The 24713-nt window shown below is 52.7% G+C and overlaps 1 protein-coding gene across 8 annotated transcripts in view; it reads left to right on the top strand.

The window, feature by feature from the left end:
- The window catches only part of LOC113934370 (DAB2 interacting protein), a 188510-nt gene that overhangs the window by 61858 nt on the left and 101939 nt on the right, over positions 1–24713 (top strand). For 2 of the 8 annotated variants that reach the window (XM_027615202.2, XM_027615200.2), the window contains exon 1: positions 1005–1332. The exons of 3 other annotated variants lie outside the window; for them this stretch is intronic. In XM_027615202.2, coding sequence (XP_027471003.1) covers positions 1158–1332 — 175 coding nt within the window. In that variant the 5' untranslated portion in view covers positions 1005–1157. Of the gene's footprint in view, positions 1–1002; positions 1333–2289; positions 2554–24713 lie in introns of those variants that run through there. 3 more of the 8 variants (XM_027615206.2, XM_027615204.2, XM_027615201.2) reach the window with 3 other exon arrangements.

Here is a 24713-nt window from a genome sequence, read left to right as displayed (position 1 = left end):
TCAATAGCAGACCCTCTTCCCTCCACAAGGTAGATAAGTTGGGGGCCCATAGCTTCTCCTTGTAGGCGGGGAAACTGAGGCACAGAGAACTTGAGAAGCCCAAGCATAAGCAGAGAGACTCTGCCTGACCTTTAGAGCCCAACTGTGCTCACCGATGAGATCCGGAGCTCCTGGCTACTTCCCCCCTCCCTCTACACACAGACAACTAAATCTGCTAGTTGGGGATGCCCCGTCAAGACCACTTGTCTCAGCCACTGATAGTCTGTTGGCAGGGAACCTCTCATTCCCTCAAGGGGAGGCCAGACTCTGGTTGATCAGGGCATTTCTGCTTTGGGGAGGAAACTGGGCCTGATGAACTCCAGGCTCTGGGTACAGGACTGATGCCCCCACCCTGAGCTGGACTTCCTGGGAGCCTTCCACCCACCGAAACTGGTGGGCCTGGCTGCAGAGGTTGTTCTTTCTGGAAGTGCCAAGGTGTGGGTAGGTGGCTGCAGGAGCCCCACCTGAGTGGGGAGGCCAGAGGAGGATGCATACAGCTTTTCTCTGGGGCCTCTGCTCTGGCAAGGGAGGCTCCTGCGCAGTGTTTGCTATTGAGAATGAGCTAGATCAATGCTTAACCCAAAGGAGGTTAAAGGTGTCCTTGCAGGCACCGTGGTTTACCATCTGCACCAGGGACTGGCCGGCACTCTGGAGAGAGGGACCAGTGGGGGTCTTCGGACAACCTCAATTGGCTTTGGAGGAGCATACCCCTTCTGCCCCTCCCCCCTGGTCCTGGGAAGATGCCTGGCTTCCAGCTGTGATCCAGGCTCCTCCAGACCTGGGGGCCCTCCCCCCTGGCTGAGGGAGCCAGGGAGGGGGCGCTCTTTGTGACGTGCAAAACGCGGCCTGGATTTCTGCCGAGACTGCCCCACCCCCTCCAGGGCCCCACCTTTCTGTTCCGGAGAACTTCCAGACTATCTCCAGCACCCACAGATGACTCTCCCTCAAGCACACCCCTAAAACTTCGTGTTGGGAGCCCCAGGCTAAGACCACTTGCCTCTGCCATTTTCTGTGTGACTGAGGCCTGTCAGCCCTCCCTGTCAGGGCCTCAGTTTACCCTTCTATACTTGAGAGAATGAAGCTCAGGCAGGTGGTTGTCTGCATAATTTACAAGATAAATGCTGCTCCAGGGGCAAGTAGGAGGAGAGAGAGAGACAGAGAGACAGAGAGAGAGACAACCAAGGGCCAGGACGGTCGAAGGCTATAGAATTTGGGCCCTAGAAGGATGGCCTTTGGCAGGGCAGAACCTTCTGGGAGAAGCACAAGGAAGAGCAGGAAGGAAGGGAATAGCAGGTGAGGCTGGAGAATGGTTGGGACCAGATGGTTGGAACCCCAAATACCAGGGAAGGTTGTCTGGATTTGGGGAGCCATGAAGAGTTCTTGAGCTGGGGAGTGACTCGGAGAAGTCTTTCAGCAGGAGGCGATAGAGAGAGTTGACACCTCACGCCTCCATCTCCTTGAGGGTTGGGATTCTTCTTCAGGCTTGCCAGAGCTGCTGTGAACACCCAGGGGGAGGAAGACCCCACCGCATCTGTGATGTTCTATTTGGGGAGTGGTCTAGATTATGCGGGGCAAAATGTTCAGATTTGGCAAAGCCTTCGAGATACACAGGTGCTCCTTACCTCTCTCTCCTGTTTGTGCGCTTGAGATATACACTGCAATCGTAATTATATACAAATAATATGTCTATCAAACGGAACAATTTTTAAAAACGTAGAGAACAGGCAAGTTTTCTGCGTGAAAGGGACGTCTTTTCAACCCCGTTAGGGGGCTAGGCCGGGAGCTCACCTGCCGTGTGTTTGCGGATCCATACTCAGTCCAGTGAGCTTGGGGCAGAAACGCGCCCTGCGGGGTCAATCTCATTCGGACCCTAAAAAGGTGACCGGTTTCGCAGCGCGGTGGCCGCCTGGCCGCCTGGCCGCCTGGCCGCCTGGCGTGCACCCTGTCTGGTGCCCGCGTTCGCGCGCACGCGGGTGTGCACCGTCTACACCCGCGGGCAGGCTGGAGCGTCCCGTGCGTCCCGAGGTCGGGCCACGGCTCTGGGGCGCGAAGGGTGCGGACGGTGACCCTCCTGGGGACCTGCCTGGGGTCCCGGGGCACTCCGGGCCGTCTCGCCCCTCCGACTCCAGGCCGGGATTTCTCCTGCACTGACTTTCCGGGCCGGTGCCAGCCCGGCCTCCCGGTCCCAGGCCCCCGCGGCGGGGCCGGCTGCTCGGGGAGGGCGGGGGCGGGAGGAGGAGTTTGAGCGACTTTGTGGGGCAGCCGTGGCCTCGGCGGCGCCCGCACCAGCGCGCGGGAGAAGGCAGGGACGCCCGCCGGGCGCGCCAGAGCGGGCGATGGGGCCCGTGTGAGCGCGCCCAGGCCCAGCCCGGTGCCCGGCGGGCGGCAGCATGTCCGCGGGCGGCAGCGCCAGGAAGAGCACCGGGAGGCCCTCCTACTACTACCGGCTGCTGCGGCGGCCCCGGCTGCAGCGACAGAGGAGCCGCTCCCGCAGCCGGACCCGGCCCGCCAGGGGTAGGCGCCACCCCGACCCCTGACCCCTGGGCTCCCCCTACTGCCACCTGGCCACCTGATGTCAGGAAATGCCAGGGACCCTGGATCTTCCAGTCTGTTTAGCCGGGTCTCCCCCCCCCCCCCCGCCCCTGCCGCCCCCATCGCCCTTTCTGGCTGCCCGTTACTGTGTTGGCTTGATCCCCATCCCCGCAGCTTCTCTCTCATCCGCCAGCGTCCTGGGGAATCCGAAGCTCTGTCTCCCCTTGTGCCTTGCGCAGGGAAAGTGGAGATTGCAATTCGGGGTTCTCTTTCTTCACTTCTCAGATGCCACCTCCTATTCCCCTGTGCCTCAGTTTACTCAGCAGCCTGGCAATGAAGTAATCCTGAGTGGATCTTGGCTTTTCCTCATTTTGCCTTCAGGGCCCTGGCCTCCCAGCTTAGGGTGGGGGGCCCATCTCAGCGCCCCCACATACCTTCTCTCCCCAGGGACTTCACAGGCTTCCCTACCTCTTGGGTGGAGGGACAGGTGGCTGGACTTCAGAGGGTCCTACCCCAGGAGTCCTTGGCTCCAAAGCCAAGATCTGTCTGGGACCCCTCCAAGTGGATGATGGGCCCACCTCCTTTGAAAAATTTCTCTCTTTCCAGCGCGGAGGCAGGACAGGGAGGAGGGGCAATGGGAGCAGCATTTTCTTTTTTCCAGTAACAGGATCCTCAGTTGGAAGCGCATCGGATCCAGGAGGCTGCCTTTTGGGCCGGGTGGGGGCCAGGCCTTCTTTCAGAGGTTGGGTGGGATGGAGTTTAGGGAGGGGTCTCCTGGAAGGGGAAAGCCAGAAGGGGTCCTGGGGAGGCCAGGGTCCCTGTCAAGGGGCTCAGGACCGCTGACGTGCTGGTGGGTGGTGGGTGGTGGGTGGTGGGTGAGAGGGAGGAGGGTGGTTGGTAGTGCCTAGCGGGACCGGGGCCGAGTTGGTTCTCTTGGGAAACGGGAAGGCTGGTCAGCGGTTTGAGCAGATCCGTGCTCGGGATCCGGCAGACCTGAGGTCAAATCCCCACCCTCCCGGGTGCTGGTTGTGTGGCTCGGGCCCTGTGGTGTTGCTGCTGAACCTCAGTTTTATCGTCACCTTGAGGGTAAATCAGACAGTACGCGTTCATTTGCTTTTCTCCAGAATGGGGAAGATTTTTCCCACAGTCAGGGCTGAAAAACAATGTACAAGGCTTCCTCAGGAAGTAGTGAGTTCCTGAAGTAGTGAGTTCCCCATGCCTGGATGGGTTCAAGCTGAGACTGGAAGTGTGTACAGGTGTGTGCTGCAAGTTCAGTCCTCAAGCGTCTCTCGAGGCCTGGGGTCCACCTCCCCTTGTCTTCCTTGAAGTAGCCTCTGGCTACCTAACCCCCCCCCCCCCCCCCCGCAATTCCATGCTTAGCCTGAGAGACTAGAGATCTGGGTTTGAGCACTGAGACTTCAGGCAAGCCACTTCTCTTTTCTGAGCCTCAGTTTCTTGAGCTGTAAAGGGGGCTAGCTAGCAGGACTTGTAGGACTCAGTGAGGAAATGGGTTCATGCTTTGAGAAATGGGAGTTGTACAAATGCCCAGTAATGCTCAGGGCACCCTGAGGCCTCCACCCCTCCCCTCTCCTTGCAGATGCTCTGCATGACCTCCTCTGCACCTCCGTGCCCTTCTGTTCCTGACTGCAGAGGCTCAGAGAGAAACGGAAGTCCCCCTCCTGCTCAGCTGACTGGGCAGGAGACAGTGTGTCCAGCGGTCACCTGAGCCCCAGCTTCCAGGCCCCTTCTGTGCAGGAGCCCCTGCTTTGTGTCACAGCCTTGAAGGAGCTCAAAGCCTGCAGGGAGTGGGGAGGAGACCGTCAATGAACAGAAGTTACATCTGGGGAAATCAGGGAGAGCTTCGCAGAGGAAGTGACATTTGGACAGCAGAGGGAGTGGTTGGGTCAGATGTGTGTTCAGGCCCCTGCTCTGCACAAAACTGTCCTTTGGCCAGTTACCTCACTTTGGCCTAGTCTGGTAAATGGGTGTAGTGACAGGTGTAGTGATGGCAGCGTCCTTTACGGATGAGAGCAAGTGCACAGAAGGCTAGAAGCCTGTGCTGTCTGGCACTTGGACCAGAGTTGAGCAGGAGCTATTGGTGTTCTTACTCTGGGCAGAGGAACAGTCTGTGGAAAAATAGGGAGAAGGAGAGAGAGTTTGTCCTGGGGTGGAGGAGGGGAAGGGCTTGGGAGGGGGATAGTGGGGAGCCGTAGTTTGGGCTGGAGAAAGGGCCTTGAGTGATGGGGAGTCATGGGTGGGGATGAGAGCTGCCTGGCAGGGTGAAAGGTGGAGGCTGGGGGCCCCTTGCCCACCTAGAGCAGCCACTGATCTCCCCCTCCACTAAACCCCCAGATCCTGTCCTCTGCCCTCAGGGCCACCCCTCTTCCTGAGGCCAGCGCCCCAACCTAGGTGGCAACTCACGTGGGGGGAACCGCCCTGTGGCCTCGGGTGGGTCCCTGCTGACCTCAGGCGACACAGTCTCCCCATCTGCGTGAGGGCTGGGTCCCGTAGTGCTGACATCAGACCCCAGAAGAGGGGGTGGTACCCAGCACCCCAGCCCTGATCACCCACGCCCCTTGCTCCACACCCATTCTGGCTTCTGCCACTAGCGAGGAAGGACAGTGATTGAGAACTCCGGGGGGTTGTGTTTGTTCAGAAACAGAAAAGTGCCAGGGAAGAGTTGGCTGGAGGCAGGTGCACAGCCGGCCGGGCCTTGGAGAGGGTTGTGGCCAGGCTGCCACCTCTGAGGAAGCCCCCTGTCCATTGCCCCCACTGCCCCATGGAGTGGTGGCAGGGGGCTCCCTGTGGACTTGAGAGCAGGGCTGGGTCCTTGCCCAGGGCTGCAAGTGACGGACAGTGTCCACAGCCCCGCCCCCCCCCCCCCCCCGGCTTTGAGCAAAGCGGGGCACTAAGCAGGGCTCTTCCTTCTCGGGGCCCCGATCTCCCCATCTGAGGAATAGACAGAGTGAGACCTGCCACTGACAATGACCAGAAGCAGGGTGGAGACAGTGACCTTTAGATGTCAAGGGTCATCTGGCCGTTTCACATTGGGCTTTGTGACCCTAAGTCCACTTGAAGGCTAGGTATGGCCCATGGATATGAGGGGGGCCTGTTCCCAGTAGAATGTCACCAGCCAAGGTGCCTTCCCACCTCCCCCCACCCCAGGTCAAGAAAAGGTTTATCTGTCTGTCTGACTTATCGGTTCCCTCAGGGCTGCTGGGAGGAAATGCAAGGTTTCCCCTCACTCCAGATAAGGTCTGGCCCATTTACCCAACTGGCAAACATGTCTTGAGCACCTACTATGTGCTGGGCTCCAGCCTGGGCACTGGGGGCACATTGGAGATTAATGGCACATGCTCCCAGCCCTCCCCAAGCCCCCAGATGGTTGAGGAGGCTGACTTGTTGAAGTTCACAGGGGCACAGAGCCCTTTTGGGGGTACAGAGCCATAGTTAGTGGGAGACAGCTTTTACTCCCAGCTCAGCAATGAGCTGGTTGTGTGACTCTGGGCCCCTTCCAGGGCCTCAGTTTCCCCCCTCTGTCAAGCAGGACTTATCATGCCCTGCTGCCTGACAGGTCAGGAGACCTGGAATGCCCATACGCACGACTCATCGGAGCCTCTGATTCTTTTCTTTCTGTTTTCACCCGAGTTTTTTCAGGTGCTAACCCTAACCCACCTGCACGCTGAGGACTTGGTGGATGTAGTCTCCTGAGATGGTCGGTTCCTCCTCCACATCCATACATAGCCCCATTGTATGGCCCTATATTTTGGTGGCTGTGTGATCCTCTCCTCTCTTCCCAGGCCCCTTTCCTTTTAGGGTGTGCTGGAGTCTGTCTGAGGAGCCCTCTGGAGGGGTTTCCCAGGAACACCCCAGCACACTTAGAGGAATGCAGGCAAGAGTGGTGGTGGTACCCAGGAAGGCTGAGACTGACCTCCTGAGGGGATGGTCCCCTCCCAGTGCTTAGAACATGGCAGCTGAGTGATCCAACCCCTGGGGTCCAGATGAGGACACTGAGGCACAGAAGGACCTTCCTAGAACTAGGTGTGGAACCCAGGGCTGCTGGCCCCCAGGAAGACGGTGACAAGGTTCGGGAGGGTGCTGGTTTGCCACAGCTGCTTCCCAATTGGGAGTGATGGCTAGGGAAGGGCTTAGGGAAGGGCAGGGGCTGGGACCACGCCATACGGACCCTGGTTTCACTGAGACTTGCTGAGATGCCCTGTGGGCTGGCAAGCCCCTGAGGGTGGGGGCTGGTTGTGTCTTTTGTCCCCCTCACCCCCATCTCCAAGTGTACCCTCAAGGGCGCAAGGGCCAACTCTCTGCCCCCAACTTGGATGCAACCTCTGAAATTGTACATTCATCCTTTCCTGCCTCATCTCTTCATTTGTTCCTGCTGAGACACAATCCCTCCTTTGGGGCTTAACCCCAGCTTCCGCAGGACCTCCTGGTCCTTACATACCCCAGGAGCTGGGAGGCTCACTCCCTTTCCTGGCATGTAATAAAGTTAAAATGGCTTTTGTTTGTTGAGTGCTTTCTCGGTGCCCAACAGTGAGCTTAATTTTGTACTTGCCTTATCTCATTTAATGCTCATAACAACCTTGGGAAATGGATACTGGTGTTGTCCTCATTTTATGGGGGAGGAAGCTGCAGCCCAAAGAGTGGGAGCCTCGTCCAGCATCACACAGCTCAGAAAATGCTGGAGCCCAGTTCTGCAAGACTCCAGATCCTGAGCTGATAAATGTACCACCTCGCTATTCTGTGGGCAGGCAGATCTTTCTGAGGTCAGGCCTTGGCTTTGATTAAGGCCTCCTCCTTCCATCTGATTTGCACAGTCCATGACTCTACCAAGTGTTCTTGGCCATCATCTCCCCAAATCCTGGCCGTAACTTGGGAGGGAGGCAGGGGAATGATTCTGTTGACATCTGTGGGGGGGTCAGTCTTCCCGGTTGGCTCGTCTGCCTGCCTGCGACCACTCAGGTGATCCCCTAGGTCCAGTTTCACCCCCCACCCCCACCCCCGCATCCTGCTCTCATTTGTGTTCTGCCAACCATGTGTTTTCCCTGGGATGGTCACAGGTCAAACAGCCTCAGCCCTGTCTCTACACCAAGTCTCTGTGTGCTAAGGGTTCAGGGTCCCCTTGTATGAGGTCCCTGAAGACAGGCAGACAGCTTGAGGCCCAGGCCCCAGAGCTCTCTGGGTCCTTGAGGGAGGCCAGAGGTCCCAGTTCATCTGCCGGAATGTCAGCGTCTTAGGCTTTGTGTTCCTGGCTTCACCTTCAATAACAAGGAAGATAATGGCTGAATGTGTGTCAGGCCTGGTGCTAAGAGCTTTGCCTGATCATGTCATATCTTATTTTGAACCCTCAACCCTCCTAAGGAGGGAGGGGTCCTTATTATCACTTCCCTTCGCCGGGTTAGGAAACCGAGCTTGGTAAAGTAATTGGCCGTACGAGGCAAGGTCCAAACCGAGGCCACTAGACTCCAAAGCCCACTTACCCTCAGAACCGGGCCCAGGAGCCCAGCGCTTCCTCTTTTCCGGGGTTGGTGGGATGCGGAAGACACGGGAATGCCCTCTTGAGCTCAGCGGGTCAGGTCTGCTGCCCAGTCTCTGCCCCGCTGCAGTCTGTGCTTACCGAAACCTGGTGGGATGAGGGGCCGGAGCCTGCTTTGCTCAGCCACTGCTGGGCCCCGGTTGGAGGGGCCTCTTGCACCTCCAGCACCCGGGCTAACTGTTCCCCTGGACAGCTGGGGAAACCGAGACCTGCAGAGCCAAGGCCACTCGCTCAAGGTTATGTAAAGGAGTCAGTGAGAGATCCAGGTCCGGAATTCTGACTCTGGCGTTCTATTTCCACGTTGGTTGTGTTTGTTGCTTTTCCCAAGGGTAGCGCAGAGAGGGAAACCGAGGCAACTGGGCTCCTCGTTGGGTCTTCCTGGGGGAGGGGATGGGGTTGAGCTCTTGTGTAACCCAGCGCCGACACGCTCACATCCCATACGCGTTTTGCTTAGAAATGACACGAAGCCTTTTGACTGTTTTTAAAAGGAAAAGCAACAGCTGTGATACTTCTCCAGCACCTTCCTCTTGAGGCCGCTTGGTTTAAATGTCAGGAAAGGGAGAGTATTTCCTGGTCAGGAACATTCGGAGCTGGCCGGGAGCTGAAGTTTTGTTTTGTGTTGAGTGGGAATTTGGGCAGTCAGTCCCCAGCCCCCACAGCCCCCCAGTCCCCCAGTCCCCCACACCCCCACACCGTCCCCCCACCCCCCACCCCCCCGCCCCGCAAAGCTGTGTTTGACAGTTGCTGGGAGGAGGGATTTGAGAATGAGCAGGCGAGATGCCACGCCGAGTGGCAGGGTGGTTATGGCATGGAGTGGCAGGGTGGTTATTTTTAGCCATCCCGATCCAGCAGAGGCATTTCAGGGTTTGTTCAATATTTAATTATCCATCTGAAATTGGCGCACGTGGCCTTGAGTTTGGAAGCGGCTCTCTGTGCTGTGATTTCCTCTGACTGCATAAATAAGGAAGTGAGGGGAATCTCAATAGCCCTCCAAATAATGAGAATGAAAAAAAAAAAAAAGCAGCCCAGAAGCCTCGGTACTCAGAAAAGACCGGCTTGGTTCTGCAGTCTAGACAGACCCACCTGTACATTAGCGGAAAAGGCGAGCCTGCCGAGGACGCCCCATGACACCCTTGGAAAGGCAGCCGAGCTTGGCCTATGAATTCCTGACTCCACAACTGCCTGGGGTGCATTTGGGATGGGCTTTCCCCCCTTTGCCAGGTTCCTGTGTTGACTTTGACAGCTGCTGGGTGCCCGAGAGGTGGTTTGGGGATTTTGCTTTTAGAAGCTTTGTTAGCTTTTCTTTGCCTCTTCTTGTCTCCCTGACAGGCAGGAGAGCACTTTCGGCATCTGGGCCATGTTCTTTCTTTTTTCTTGGCCCTTAGAGGTGATGAGTTGACATGGCTATGAGATGGAAAAGGCAGAGTGCAGGGAGGATGGGGAGCAAACTGTGGGGCTGTGAGGCTCTGTCCCTTCCCCTCAGCCCCTGGTGGATGAGGGAGCAGAGGGGAGGGGAAGGAGAGGGGCCAGAGGAGCCGGGCAGCCAGAGATGGTGCTCCTTCTTGCTGTCCCTCTTGGGATGGGGGGTTTGTAGAGATTGGAAACCAGTACATTGGTTAGGGAGACTCTTAGGAAAAAATAGTCTCCTATCCATTTATACTTCTGTTCTGGGGACTGGGTGTGGCTCATGAGTGTGGCCAGGGCCGGAGTCCTGACTGCATCATAAATGCTGTGTGATCTCAGACAAGTGACTAAATGTCTCTGGGCTCAGAAGCCCTTCTAGCAAAGAGGTGTGACACAGCATAGAGTATTATTATAGGCTGGGTGAATTGTCATTATCTGTTCATCCAAAGCCTGAGGGGTTAATTGCACCTTTATTAGGGCTGATCTAGAAATAAAATGTGATGCCTATGGGGATCAGAACCATCCCAGATGGTTCCTTGGCATCCCTTCCCCCAGAGGCTGCTACAAGGATCACTTGTACTTGTTCAGAGCAGCAGAGCTTTAATGAGCCACCTCCTCTTTGCAAACCCTGTGCCAGGGGCTGCCGTGGAGGAGAGAGCCAGTCTCCACCTTCAGGGAGCTGAGCCTGGGGGAAGGTCTGCTGGAATCCAGTTAGCAGATGATGGGCCTAGAAGGTTAGTTAGGGCCTTGAACGGTGAGCCAAGAGGTTGGCACTCCCCCTAGCAAGCCACAGGGAATCAAAGGAAAGATTCTGAAAATAATGGTAATTATAACAATGACTTCCAGCATGCCAGGGGCTCTGCTAAGCCCTTTAAATGCCTCATTTTATTAAATCCTCATTTTCTCAGTTACTCTGATCTGCTTCATTTTGCAGATGAGAAAAACTGAGTCGGTGGACGGGTTAAGTACTTGCTCAGCTTTACCCAGCTACTGAGGGGCAGAGTGCGGGATGTTTAACCCTCACTTTGCTTACCAGAGCTGTGATTTGGGAATATGATTTTTAGCAGCTGGCCGGCTAGATTGGTGTGGTACAGGGAGGGGGTGGGGGGAGAGTGGGTATCCGTGAACAGAGGTGATGGTGTTGGCTGTCCAGAAGGAGGAGGCAATGGGTCTGAGCTGGGAAGAAGCAGAGAAGGACCAGACCAGTTTGGGGGAGTGGGGGAGAAGGTATCCCAAAAGACTCAGATGTGATGCAAGTTTTGGAGGCCCAGCAAGGAGGTCATTCCTGCTTCCTGGAGATTCCTGGGGGAGGCCAATAGGTGTGGGGTCCGGGGAAGCAGAGGGCAGGTCAAGAGAAGCTGACAAGGTTGGAGGAGGTGGTGCAGGGGATGCCATCCCCGTCTGAGGACCAGTGCTGGACAGATTGCCCACGTTTGCTCCCTGACCGACAGCAAAATACGAAAAGTAAGGCCAGTTCAGTGAGTTGCCCATGACATCCATTTCAGTGTAATCCATCTTTGTCACGTTTCTTTATTCTGAGATGATGGGTTTTGGACTCTTTTGGGGGCTAGAACCTTCCTTTGATGAGATGCAGGATGGTGGTAATTGTTTTAATGTTGTATTTGGCAAGACAAGAGGTCGGAGGTCCTATCGTTGCCCATTTCCATATTATGCTACCATGTTGTTTTTATGTATGAAAATTGAATGGGTTCCGGAAATTCCAAATTGATGGGAGCCTGGCACCCAGGAGAGAAAGGTCCAGCAAGAGGGAGGTGGCGTACAGCCTTTGGAAAGATCTAGGCGAGTGGGAGCCCTTGGAGTGGGCTGGAAGCCAGCAGAGCTGTGGACATGGCTGACAAGCCTGCTCTGGCTCTTGATGCTGCAGACGGGGCGGGGGTGGAGGTTGGGGGATGGATTGTGGTGTGCAGAACCGGACAGTTGGAGAAGTTCGGTGGGGGTGGAGGTCCGAGAGACGCTTGGGTTTCCCGTGAACTGTCTCTGCGGTCACAGACCCACTAGTGTCTGATCCACCTGCCCCCCCCCCCCCCCCAGCAGTAGCAGCCTCTGAGTTGTCCTGGGATGGCGCCCTGAGCTTCAGAGGACCCAGGCCATAGCTCCCTGTCCTGTCCCGACAGACAGCGCTGGGGCTGGGGGCCTGGGAAGCCCCTCCTGGAGATGTTATAGAAGCAGTTCCTGAGTTACCCGTGGTCCCCAGGGGAGACCACCGGTTATGGGCTAACCCCCTCTATCTCCTCCTTAAAAAAAAAATGTTTATATTGGTGTTTCTCCTCCTCCCCCAACTCCCAGGATTACAAAAGCAATAAATATCCATATTAGAAGAAAAGGGAAAGTAAAAAATCACCTTTAATCCCAGCACCCAGTGATAAGCATCTGGGGGGAGCATTTGGGGGGGGTTACTTCCAAGTTTTTTCCTGTTCTTGAATTTTTTTAAAAGATTTTTACTCATTTGTTTGAGAGAAAGAGAGTGAGCAAGAGAGAGCGAGAGAGAGCACAACCCAGAGGTGGGGGGAGAGGCAGAGGGAGAAGCAGACTCCCCGCGGAGCAGGGAGCCCGAAGCGGGGCTCGATCCCAGGACCCTGGGATCATGACCTGAGCCAAAGGCAGATGCTTAACTGACTGAGCCACCCAGGTGCCCCCCGTTCTTGAATTTTTAAAAAAAGTTCTAAAATATTTGAGGGGCGCCTGGGTGGCTCAGTCGGTTAAGCGTCTGCCTTCGGCTCAGGTCGTGGGTCCTGGGATCGAGCCCCGCATCGGGCTCCCCTGCTTCTCCCTCTCCCACTCCCCCTGCTTGTGTTCCCTCTCTCGCTGTGTCTCTCCCTGTCAAATAAATAAATAAAATCTTTAAAAAAATTAAAAAATTAAAATATTTGAAAATATAGGAAGTATGGGGAAAAAAATTGCAGACACCCACGCACTCACTTCTCAGATTTAACAAATGGTAACATGGTCCTATTGCTTCTCCTTCCTTCTCTTTTCTTTTTCTCTTTTTTTTCCTAGAAATGAAATGATTCGGGTACAGCAGGGGCCAGCAAAGTACACGCCGTAGGCCAAACCCAGCTGGCCGCCTGTTTCTGTATGACCTGGGCGCTAGGAATAGCTTTTTTCAGTGGTTGAGACAAAAGTCAAAAGAGGAATGATGTTTTATAATGTGAACATTCTATGAAATTCACATCTCTGTGTCCATAAGTAAAGTTTACTGGAACACAGCCATGCTTTTTCACGTACATATTGTCTGTGTCTGTTCTCAGGCCACTTTGGCAGAGGTTGAGTAGTCGAGAGAAGCCTAAAATATTTGCTCTCTGGCCCTTTGTGGGAAAAATTTGCTGACCCGTGGGGTATGGCTAATGAGCCCTGTCCCCTTCCCAGGGAGAGCCAGCCTCCTGAAGACAGGGTGTGCCCTGTGCACCTGTGCTTTTATGTTTTTCCTACATTTGCAAAGGCTTCAAAATGTGTACTGTGGCATTGTTTCAAAGAAGAGGTGGATGTGGAGAAACTGCACACACGCCCGCACCCTGGGACCCCCTCCCTTTCCCGAACTCCGGCAGCCCAGAAAAAATGGCAGCCCTCTGTGGGCCCTGGGGTAGGAGCAAAGGGCCGCAGGGGGAAACGCGGGAATAGAAATGCCTCAGACCCAAGTTCCTAGAAATCCTCAGAAAAGCAAAGGACGAAAGAGACTTGGGGACAAGAGGAGTCTTCGGGCCAGGTCATGAGTCCTTGGAGTGACCAAGGAATCCAGAGTTTTCTGGAAGGCTGGGAATTCTTTGAAAGTTAGGTGCACGTCAGCGTGAGGAATAGGAAGCGTGAACTGTCAAGGCAGTTGTGAAGGGGCTCGAGGAGAGGGCCTCAAGAAGAGCTGGTTACAGTGTCTACAGATGCTGGGAAGTTAGCAGGAACTTCACTTGGATGGCTGCTGAGGCCAGCCAGGGGCCAGGGAGCGGACTCCCGCACTCTGCTTTTGGAGAGGCCCCTCCCGGGATCTAAGTGAGAGCAAGGCATCTCCTTGGCTCTTCCCTCCACCTCCTGAGTGCCAGCAGCCTGACCCCTCCATGGCCCATCTGGAGAGTTGCTGTGGCCCCCACCAAATGCTCTGGGTGGGTGGGGATGGGTGCCCTTGACGTGCCCCTCTCTCCGCAGACCCACCCGCAGGAAACATGGGTACCCTCCCCTGACTCTGAACCACGTCCTGAACTTAACGACAACTTGAACTCTGATCCCAATTCCATTTGAGAAACAACGGGTTATCACAGTTCCATGGTCTTAGGACTCCTTCCCTTCCCCACACCCAGCACCATGGGAACAAAATGTGATACCAAGCGAGGCCTCCCTCGTCTCTTTGTGCCTTGTTGCTGGGGCTGCGATGGGACCTGGAAATGGAGAGAGAGGCCAAGGGCAGGGAGGAAACCCAGCTTCCTGGCTGACTTGGGACCCGTTGTCCTCTGACTGCTCTATGCATGGAGGTTCCCACCGTGGGGCAACCCTTAGGCTCGCAGATGACGGGGCCTGAATCCTGCCGTCTGCGTTCCTAGGCGTGTAGTCAGGATCCTGAACCTGTTTCTTCCTGTGAGAGTTGGAGTTGATGCTTTCTACTTTGGGAAACAGTCTTAGGATAAAAATACACATATATGGCACAGTCACCATCCCCAGATCTGTTTCTCTACATTTCCTGATGGTCCGTTTTTATTACATACAGATATCCAGTTCTAGTGCTAGTTGTTGAAAAAACTATCTTTCGCACCATCAATTTACCTTTGCATTTTTTTCCAAAAATCAGTTGACCGTGTATGTGTGGTACTGTTTCTGCATGCTCTTCTCTTCCATTGATCTGTCCTAATGCTAATACCATGCCGTCTTGATTACTTTAGCTCTGTTTCAAGACTATAAACTATGCCTTGAAACCAAGTAATGTAAGTCTCCCAACCTGTTTCTTCTTACTCTAGATTGTTTGGCTCTTCTCGGTTCTTTGCTTTGCCACCTAAATTTACAATTGAGCTTGTCAGTGTCTTCAGAAAGCTTGCTAGGATTTTGATTGGGATCACATTGAATCTGTAGATGGGTTTGGGAGAAATCCATCTTAATAACACCGAGTCTTCCCAATCCTTGAACATGGTGTATCTCTTCATTTATTTAGATTTTTTACAAAGTCTCTCAGTGATATATTTTTAGCTATTAGTCTTGTACCTCTTTTTTTTTTTAAGATTTTATTTATTTATTTGACAGAGAGACACACAGAGATAGCACAAGTAGGCAGAGTGGCAGGCAGAGGGAGAGGGAGAAGCAGGCTCTCGCTGAGCAGGGAGCCCAAAGTGGGGCTCGATCCCAGGACCCCCGGATCATGACCTGAGCCAAAGACAGCCGCTTAACCGACTGAGCCACCCAGGCGCCCCAGTCTTGTACCTCTTTTATTAAATGTATTCCTAAGTAGTTTTGATGCTCTCTGTTAATTACCATGCGTGGTGGCGATGTTACCCTACTTGCAAGCTAAGAGCCTAGCCTGGTAGTTTCATGGGTGCCGGCAGAATGTAGGAGACCCCAGGGTCAGAGACAAAGGGTTCTGCACAACAGGTAGCAGGAGCTTTGTGTTTCCATTGGTCCCCTTTCCCCCCAAGTTCCTAGGGCAGTCACAGATGGTCTGTTCTAGAACGTAAATGATCGCTCTGTTGTTTTTCCACATTACAGCTTCATGTCCCTTATAGGGTATGATATACAATCTAGGGGGTCAGCTGTTTCGCAGGCTAAAAATTACACAAAGAACTGAAATTCAGTTTGCTTTAGCATTCAACCATTAAGTTAGAAGCTGGGAGGTCATTTAGAATTTGAATTCCAAGTTGTGGAGTACCGAAAGGTAAAGGGAGTTTTCAAGTTATATGTAAAAATCAATATATACACACTTAAAGCTTTATGCCCATTTTAATTTGTTGAGGAAAAAAAATGAAGGCCGTTATATAGCCATGTACTAATTTAATAATACGGTTTTTAAACAAAAGTGCAGAACATTCGGTTCTGAGGTTGAATTTTGGAGAAAAAAGAAATAGCTTATATTTTCTGAATGAAATGAAAAAATAGGATGAATCTAATAATACATCAGAATATTTAGGTTTGGATAATCATGGTTCCCTCTGGAGTGCTATCATTAGAACTTAGATACCCTAGAGACATATGATTGATGTAAATAGTATCTATACTGAGGATAAATACACAGAGTGCTGAGTACGGAAAGATGAAATGTTCTCCAGGCACAGATGTGAAAACATCTCTAAGTTATATTGCAAAATAACCAGCAAACGTACCCTATACTCTTATGGTTATCACGTGTGTCATTTGATAACAAGTGCATTGTGGAGAAAGAAAGAGGCTCACATTATATATGGTGATGAATATTGTCTCCCTAGAAGGAAGCTCGTCTCCTTTTTGAAAGCAGCTGTAAGCGAGAGATGGGAGACCTTGAGTGTCCCCTGTCCTAAATCGGCCAATGATCTGACGGCGCTCTCCCTCTATCTTTAGTTTAATGTAATTAGAGTAAGTTGTGCTTTTATCAGTGGCTGTATTGGTTTCCTGTTGCTACTGTAACAAATGACCATAAATTCAGTGTCTTAACACAACACAGATTTATTATCTTACAGTTCTGGAGGTCAGGAGTCTGAAAGCAGTGTCCCTGGGCGCTAGAATCCAGGTGTCGGCAGGACAGTATTCCTCTTAGAGGCTCTAGGGGAGAATCAGGCTCCTGGCCTTTGCCAGGTTCTAGAAGTCTTTGACCCATGCCCTCCACCCCCCGCCCCTTGCTCCCTTCACCACGGCACCAGCTCTGCCTTCTCTGACCCTCCTTCTATCTCCTTCTGCTTGGGATTACATCAGGCCCACCAGGTAATCCAAGGTAAACTCCCCATCTCAGGATTCTTGACTTAATCTCGTCCGCAGAGTCCCTTTTTACCACACAGGTGACGTCTTCAGAGGTTCTAGGGATCAAGACGTGGGCTCTTTGGGGCCCATTTTTCTGCCTACTGCAGGTGGGTAAGGCTTAGTAATCTCTGAGGACCACCTGTCCTCCTCCTCCTGAAGACAGGTGACCGAAAACCGAACTGGAAAAAGTGCGCAGTGGGAGGCGGGAGACCTACCAACTTATCGGTGCAATATTTTGGCAAACTCACTCTTTATTTAGCTCACCGTTACGAGCAGATAATAACAGTACGGATGTGCTTCATTAACGCACACAAAGATAGACACAGAGCCATCATAGTTGGACTGCTGCGTCTGGAAAGTTCTAACAATGTGAAGATTCCATGGCCTGTTGCCATGGTGATTTTACCTTTGGCTCTTCTTCCTGTTTACCTGGCCACTCCCGTGGAGGGGGGCCGGGGCGGGGGTGGTGGGGACCAGTCTTTTGGCACTCCAGGATGGGGAGCCGTGTTCCCTAACCCACTGGTTTGTTCCTAGGTCCACTTTTTGGACTTTTCCTGAGTCATTCTCTGTAGCTGTCTGGTCATTTGGGCCGCTGTTTCTGATTTATTGGTTTCGTTTTCTGATTGTGTTTTTCTCTTCCCTTCCTATGTGTTCGGGGGGGGGGGGGCCCAATTCGTACTGAATCATCATACCACTTTTTTTTTTTTTTAAAGATTTTATTTATTTATTTATTTAGTTGACAGAGAGAGACACAGCGAGAGAGGGAACACAAGCAGGGGGAGCGGGAGAGGGAGAAGCAGGCTTCCCGCTGAGCGGGGAGCCCGATGCGGGGCTCGATCCCAGGACCCTGGGATCATGACCCGAGCCGAAGGCAGACACTCAACGACTGAGCCACCCAGGCGCCCCATCATACCACTTTTTATGTTTTAATTTTACTGTTAGGTTTTGGAAGTCTGAATTATTCTTCACTCAGTTAATGATGCAGTCATCTCTTTCCACCCATAGCCCATCCCCTTCTTCAGAGAGAACCTCTGATGATAATGTTTCGAGAACGGTTTATGCCTTTTTTCCATATGAGTTTGCACACACACACGCACGCACACACACACACACGCACACACAGAAGGTAAAACCTCGTATCAGTTTAATCACACAGACAACAAATGTACTTCAGCCTAAAGAGTCTAGGGTAAGCCTGTGCGGTGAGGTGTATATTTCTGTGCCTCTCGCCTCTAGGTCCTCTCTCTATTAGGTAACACTGGATACCAATACATTTCTGCAGTTAGTTTCTTGGGATGGAAAATCTCAATCACTTACACACAGATATGATTCCATGTATTTCAAATAGGCAATTTATTAACTTTCCATTTTGAAATCATCATAGATATATAAGCAGTTGCCAAAAGAGTACAGGGAGGCTTCCGTGTACCTTTCACCTGGTTTCCCCTGATAGTTACGTCTCACGTGACTACAGTAAAATATCCTCCAGCATCGATGCCCTCCAGCCAGAAACCCCCTGGGAGCATGCCTCTAGTTAGACAAGCTGGGTTTATTTTTTGTTACGCCAGTGAGGGAGAACCATATACCACTGGGAACCACAGGACATCTCAGTGTGAATATGGTAGGAAAAAACCTGCTAGAGGGTTTGGGCTTTGATGGAGTGCTTTGGGGGATGTCTGAGGAAGTGGGGTTCACTCTAGCTTGGCTGCTGTCAGAAAGCAGGGCAATTTTATGATGGGGTATCTCCAAACGTATCTTTAGGGAGAGGAGGCAAGCACGAAGATAAAGCGGTCATTGAAAGGAAGAAGCAGTCAGTCGTTTTAGCCAAGGTAGGAGGGTGTTTGGTATTTTATGGGTGGCACAGTGACTTGGCTTTTGTCCTTTGCTTAGACAACATTATGAAATGGCCTTGTTTTGTCTCACTTTATCTTGGTAAACTTGTCTGAGGCTGGTTCCCTAGAAGATTCTTTATGTCCGAAAGGAGAATAACATGGCACGGCTGTGAATGCCAGGTCGGATTCTGGATGCCAGGGGCTGCTTTCATCCACTCTTTTCTGCAAACTGGTACCGTGTATATGTATAATTCTGTGCCGTTTTAAAAAAGATGTTATTTATTTATTTTATGTATATGGCGAGAGAGAGGGACAAGCAGGCTCTGTGCTGAGCATGGAGCCCAGGCGGGGATCGATCCCATGACCCTGAGGTCATGACCTGAGCCGAAACCAAGCGTCGGACGCTTGACCGACTGAGCCACCCAGGAGCCCCAGTTCTGTGCCATTTTTATCACATGTGTACGTTTGTGTAACCACCACCACAATCAAGACACAAGACTATTCTATCACCACGGAGAGCTCCCATACTGCCTCTTAATGGCTATACCCACCTGCCTGCCCCCCACCATCCCCAAGCCCTGGCAACTGCTAATCTCTTTTCCATCTCTAGGACTTTGCCACTTTAAGAATGCCGTATGAATGGAATCACACTCTATGTGGCCTTTTGATATTGGCTAACCCCCCTCCCCCACATAATGCCCTTGAGATCCACCCCAGTTGTGGAAATTTGTGGAAATCTATCAACAGTGCGTTCTTTTTTTTTTATTGTTGTGTAGCATTTCATGGTATGTGTGTTGTTTCCTTTTGTTGCCACAACAAATGAAAATTTAGCAGCTTAGGGCTACCTGACTGGCTCAGTCAGGAGAGCATATGACTTTTGATCTCAGGGTCATGAGTTCAAGCCCCACGTTGAGTGTGGAGCGTACTTAAAAAGAAAAATAAATAAACTTAAAAAAAAAAAACGTAGCAGCCCAAACAACACAGATCTGCCATCTTACAGTTCCGTAGGTCAGAAGTCTGCCATGGGTCATGGGCTTGCAGCGCTAAAATGAGGTGTTAGCGGGTTGAGTTCTTTTCGAAAGGCTCTGGGGGAAAGTCCATTTCATTGGCTGAACTCAGTTCCATGTGGTTGTGGGGCTGAGGTCCCGTTTTCTTGCTGGCTGTCAGCGGAAGGGTATTCCCAGTTTCAAGATAGAAGTCACCCACATTTCTCGGTTTGTGATCTCTTCTTCCATCATCCCTTTCATGCTTAGAAGGTCTCCTGCCTCTTCCATCATTGCATCCTTCTGCTTCCTCTTCCACATTTAAGACTATTTTCCCCCAGATAAACTTCCGTCTCCTTAACCTTGATCCTATCCACAGAGGCCGCGTGTAAGGTAACATATTCATAGGCGCTGGGAATTAGGAAGAAGTGTGGACTTCTTTGGGGGACCGTTACTCAGCCTCACACACTGTGGATGGACCACAGTTTCACCATTCACCTGTTGAAGGACGTTTTGATTATTTCTGGGTTTGGGCTATTACGCATGTTACGAACATTGGTACAAAAATGTGTGTAAGTGGATTGCACCCCATTTCCTCGGGCAACGTACTTTTTTCACTCAACGCCTTGTTTCTGGGTATGCTTCATGTGGATCTTATAGAATTGAGTCCTTCCTTGCATCACCGTGTGCCATGTGAACAGAGCCCCCGACATCATACCCTCTTCCCTGCTGTATCATATTCTGCCAAATGACTGCTCCGGGGTGCCGGGGTGGGGTCACCCATTCCCCTACTGGTGGATATCTAGGCTGCTCCCAACATTTTGCTACTACAAACAGTGTGGCAGGAGACATCTTTGTGCAGATCTCCATGTGCAAGGATGAAGCAGCGTTCTAGACTGGACGTGGCGGGGAGGGTGTTCTGGTCCCAGAGCACGTGCGTGTGTGTCGGTTTCCACTAGCTCTGATCTAATTGTTCTTCAGACCCTTCTACTCCACCAGCAGTGATGATAGAGTCCCCTACATCCCTGTCAACATTTGGGGTCACTGTTCTTCTTTATTTTTGCCTATCTGAACGGTGTGAAATGGTATCTGGTAGTTTTAATTTGCATTTTCCTGGTCACTGTTGAGGTCCAGCACACATACACCCCTGTCTCTCATCTCCTTTTTCTATACTTGTGCTGACTTCTTTTCTCATGACACCAATATTAGAGGTTGCTGCCTCTCCCTGTTTTTAAGCATTAAGATCTGGGCAGTGCAACCCGACAACTGAAATTTGGTGTCTTGTCTGAAATTACAGGATGTTCCTCAGGCCTCCGTGTTTCCATGGGAACAAGTAACAGTCATCCTTCATGATTAGGTGGTATCCATGGCAACCAAGCCAGCAGCATTTGAATGAAACTGATTTTATTTTATTTATTTTTTTGCAAACACATCAAGGTTAAAATGCATTTCTCTGGCTGTGGCTTCCAGGAATGGGAAGACAGCCTGGCGTTCCTGGGAAAATGGAGACTCTTTTGACCTCGTGGTGGAAAGGGGATCCAGGATTGGCTCGTCCCATGGCCTAGTTTTGCAGGTTGGGAGCCCCGAGGTCATGTGGAGGTCACGGAAGGAGTCTGAGCTGAGGGGAGACTCCTGGATCAGTGCTCCAAGGCTAGGGATGCCAGCTTCATGCTGCACAGTATTAGGTCACTTACCCAGCTGTGTTGCTTAGACCTTTGGGGAGCACAGGGCCTGAGCCTCCCAGTGTCTGCTCCCCCAAATTAGAAAAAAAGTACTGCTAAATCAAAGGGCATAGGCATCTATGTTTTTGTCAAGGACTCAGGCTAAATCCCTGCAGGCAGAATAAGGATTGGAGGGGGAGACAGTCAACTTTCCATATTCTTTGCCTCTGTAAAATAAAGAGGGTTTGTTTTTTTGTCTTTGCTTTTGTTTTGGTGGCTGAGGATTGAGACAGTCACTGCTCTAACCCCCCTGACTCATTGGATTGCTGATAAATCAGGAGCTCCGAGATGGAAAGAGGTCGGCCTGGAGTCACACAGCAGAGGCCGGGTTGAATCCGTCTCCTAGTGCCCGCCTTGCGTTCCTCCCCCTGCCCCAGGCTCCAGACACCCTCAGCCTTCTGTGAGGTCCTCAGTGTGGGTTTGGGGCGGGGGGCAGTTTAAAGAGCTTCGGCATGCACTCTTACTTTCTACCGGGCGGAACTTTAGAGGAAGTCATTTTTGCCTCTGAGAACTCAGTCTCCTCATCTGGAAAATGGAACTTACCACAGCTGTCCAGGTTGTCATGTGCGGATTCTATTTGAATGGGTCCAGAACTTCCCTTCTCAGTCGGGGCGATAGTGCCCCAAGTGGGCGAAAAAAATTGGTTCTTGGAAGGGAGGGGGCAAAAATTTCTCACTCTTTCTCTGTATGAAGCCCAATATATGTACAGGACATAAAGATAGCGACTGGATGCGTGGTATTAAAGTTTTATGGGGGGGGGGACCTAGGGAAAAAATGTCTAAAAAGACCCCTCTCCAGGGGAAATGGTAATGAAGAGAAGGTAGAGAGATGCTGACTCAGAACTCAGTGATCCACGAGGTTATTGTTAACTTTGTGTTTTGAGCCTGTGGCAGGCTTGGGAAAGCCTGTTTGGAGTGTCGAATGGGGAGAGAGCCCGGCCTGGCCCGGACCCTGCCCTGAGGACCGCGAGCACCACACGGCTTCTTTCCTGGCCTGCCCCCCACCCCCCATCCTGCCCCCTCTGTGGGGGAGGGGCTGGGTCTTGAGCAGCTGGGATCCCGCCTGGTGGATCAGTCAGGGTCCCACAGGAAGCAGATGGGACTTAACGCTAGGATGACTTGAGGTGTGGGCGGGTGTGGGGAATCAGGAGGAGGATGCGGGACCCCAGAGCTAGCGACAACCAGGGATGATCTACCGAGGCTTAGGGAGGGGAGGTGTGCCAGAGCTCAGGAGACAGGTTCATCTTGATAGTAGCTGGGACTGTCAGTGGAAGGAGGGAGGGAGGCAGCCAGCCTGGGCAACTCTCCCTCTCCTGATCTCTGCACCAGCTCTCCCCCCACCCCTGCACTGGCCTAACCCCATGGAAGCTGGGGGGCCCGGAAGCTCGGTTGGTGGGGGCCACACAGGTCAGCCCACTGGAACAGAAGGCAGGGTGGAGAAGAGTGGAGAATGGAGGCGGGGCCAGTGGAAGCTACCTGGAAAGGTACAAAGGTTCCCCTTCAGTTTCCTCTGGAGGGCAGGGCCCTGCTCTGGGCATGCGCTGGGAGGCTCCAGAGGTCAGGGAGAAGAACTGGCCGCTCTGTGCAGGAGGGAGAGCCAACTCCTATCCTTTCCTGCCCTGCAGCCCCCTCACTGCCCTTCTGCCTTCTGACAGGGATGGGGCATGGCCAGGGCTTCTGAATTGAAGTTTAAGGCTATTTTGGGAGCACCTGAGAGTGTCTTTGCTCTAGACCTATTGGGTTAGTGGCTGATGGGCAAGTTCCTCTCAGTTTCCTCATCTGTAAAATGGGTGGTTGGATCAAGCAACCCCTGAGAGTCTCCTGGCTCAGACCTAGGAGGCAAGAGGAGGTATTCTGCACAGGTTGGGGGGGGAGTATCAGTCTTGGTCTCGGAAGAGAGGCAGCCTTGCTGGGCTCCTCATGCCCTACAGGTGACTCCATGTGTGTCTTGCTTGAAGCCACGATGGCCCACCTGCCCAGGAAGGGCTGATGGAGCTGTGTGTGTGTGTGTGTGTGTGTGTGTGTGTGTGTTGGGGGAGGGAGGGAAGTTCTTGAAGGGCTTCTGGAGGCTGAGCACAGTGCCTCACACATGGGTAGGACACAGTGGTTATGGTGGACACCCAGGTGGAGGTGATGGGGGTGGGGTGCCGGGGGTTGGGGGGAGAGGTGAAGGTAGACTGGGGAGCACAAGAAGAGATTTCCTAGGGAAACCTCCAGAAAGAGTGGGTGTCTCCTAGAGTGTGACTAGCAGGGACCGTGGAGGAGGAGGGTGGAAGGTTCTCAGGAGGAAGCACCACAAGCAAGGCACCGAGGCCCTCAGAGATCGTGGTCACTGGGCTGAGGAGGAGCCGAGTGGAGGAAACTTTTCTGGAGGAGGTGGCCCAGGGCTGGCTAGTGCACATCCAGACCTGGTATCAGCCCCTGCCTTAGGTCTGCCTGGTGGTCAGCTACGCCCAAGCCAGTTCCCGTGGCTTTCCTCCTATACTGAGCCCGTCCTGGGGGGGTGACAGGCTCAACTCTGGCCTTCCACACTGCTGGAGACCCCTGTTCAATCTGGCTGCAATGAGGGAATGGACTGGAAGGGGTAGACATTGTCCCCAGTAGCCCCTTCTGCCTTCTGGGAAAGCCTGCTCCTGGTCATCTGTCCTGTGCACGTGCACATGTGCACACGTCCATCCGTCCTCACATGGACGTGTCCCTGGGGATGAGTCTGCGTGGGCACACGCATAGACGTGGAAGTGCATGTGTGTTTGCTGGGCATGCGCCTGACTACACCTGTGTGTGCACGCGTAGCAGGGAAATCTCCACCCTATCCTTTCTCTTCCTTGCGAACCAACAGGCCTTTCCTGAGCACCCCCCATGTGAGAACTTTGATAGGAGGCTTGGCCAGGCTGTCGCTGTAGGAGCCAGAAGGGGGCCAACAGCGGGGGACAGAGAGGTTGCCACACGTCTCCTCCAGGGCCTGCAGGATGGGATTGGGCTCAGGGATCTCTGTGGGGGGTCTCAGCCAGAGCCCTGGAAAAGAGGCACCCGGTGCTGAACATGGCGAGCATGGTGTGGGGGAACAGCTGGGAAAGAGACCAGCTTGCACTGACCTGGGAGGTTCTGAACAGACATGCTCAGATCATGGCTATGAGTTTTAAATGAGCTGTCACCATTTAAAAATCAGAATATTTCATATTTAAAAAAACTCAGATTTCCAGCTTCTCTTGAACTGTGGGATGCTGTGGCTGCCCTGGGCCCCCCATGGCTACACAGAATAACCAGCGGGCTGCCACCCTTGATCCTGGAAACAGCCAGCCCTTGCACTTCCATCAAGTTTAAGGCCGCAGGAAAAGAAGGTCTGAATTAGAACCCAGAGATCACAGATTCTCATGTTTGAAGGGACTATTTGCATACCTCCAGTAACAGGGAGCTCATTATGTCACAAGATATATGACTTGAAGTACATGTTTTAGGACACCTTTTTTTTTTTTTAATTGGGGTGGGGTGCCTGGGTGGCTCAGTCAGTTAGGCATCTGCCTTTGGCTCCAGTCCTGATCTCGGGGTCCTGGGATCGCACCCTGCATCTGGCTCTCTGCTAGGTGGGGAGTCTGCTTCTCCCTCTTACTCTCCCTCAGTGCTCTCGCTCTCGCTCTCAAATAAATAAATCTTTTTTAAAAATTGGGGTGTATATATACATATTACATAACATTTGCCATTTGAATCATTTTTAAGTGTAGAATTTAATGGCATTG

The sequence above is a fragment of the Zalophus californianus genome, chromosome 13, assembly GCF_009762305.2.
Source record: "Zalophus californianus isolate mZalCal1 chromosome 13, mZalCal1.pri.v2, whole genome shotgun sequence".
In the NCBI taxonomy this organism is placed as follows: domain Eukaryota; kingdom Metazoa; phylum Chordata; class Mammalia; order Carnivora; family Otariidae; genus Zalophus; species Zalophus californianus.
Note: the sequence above shows the minus strand (reverse complement) of the source record. Positions and strands in the feature narration are given on the sequence as shown.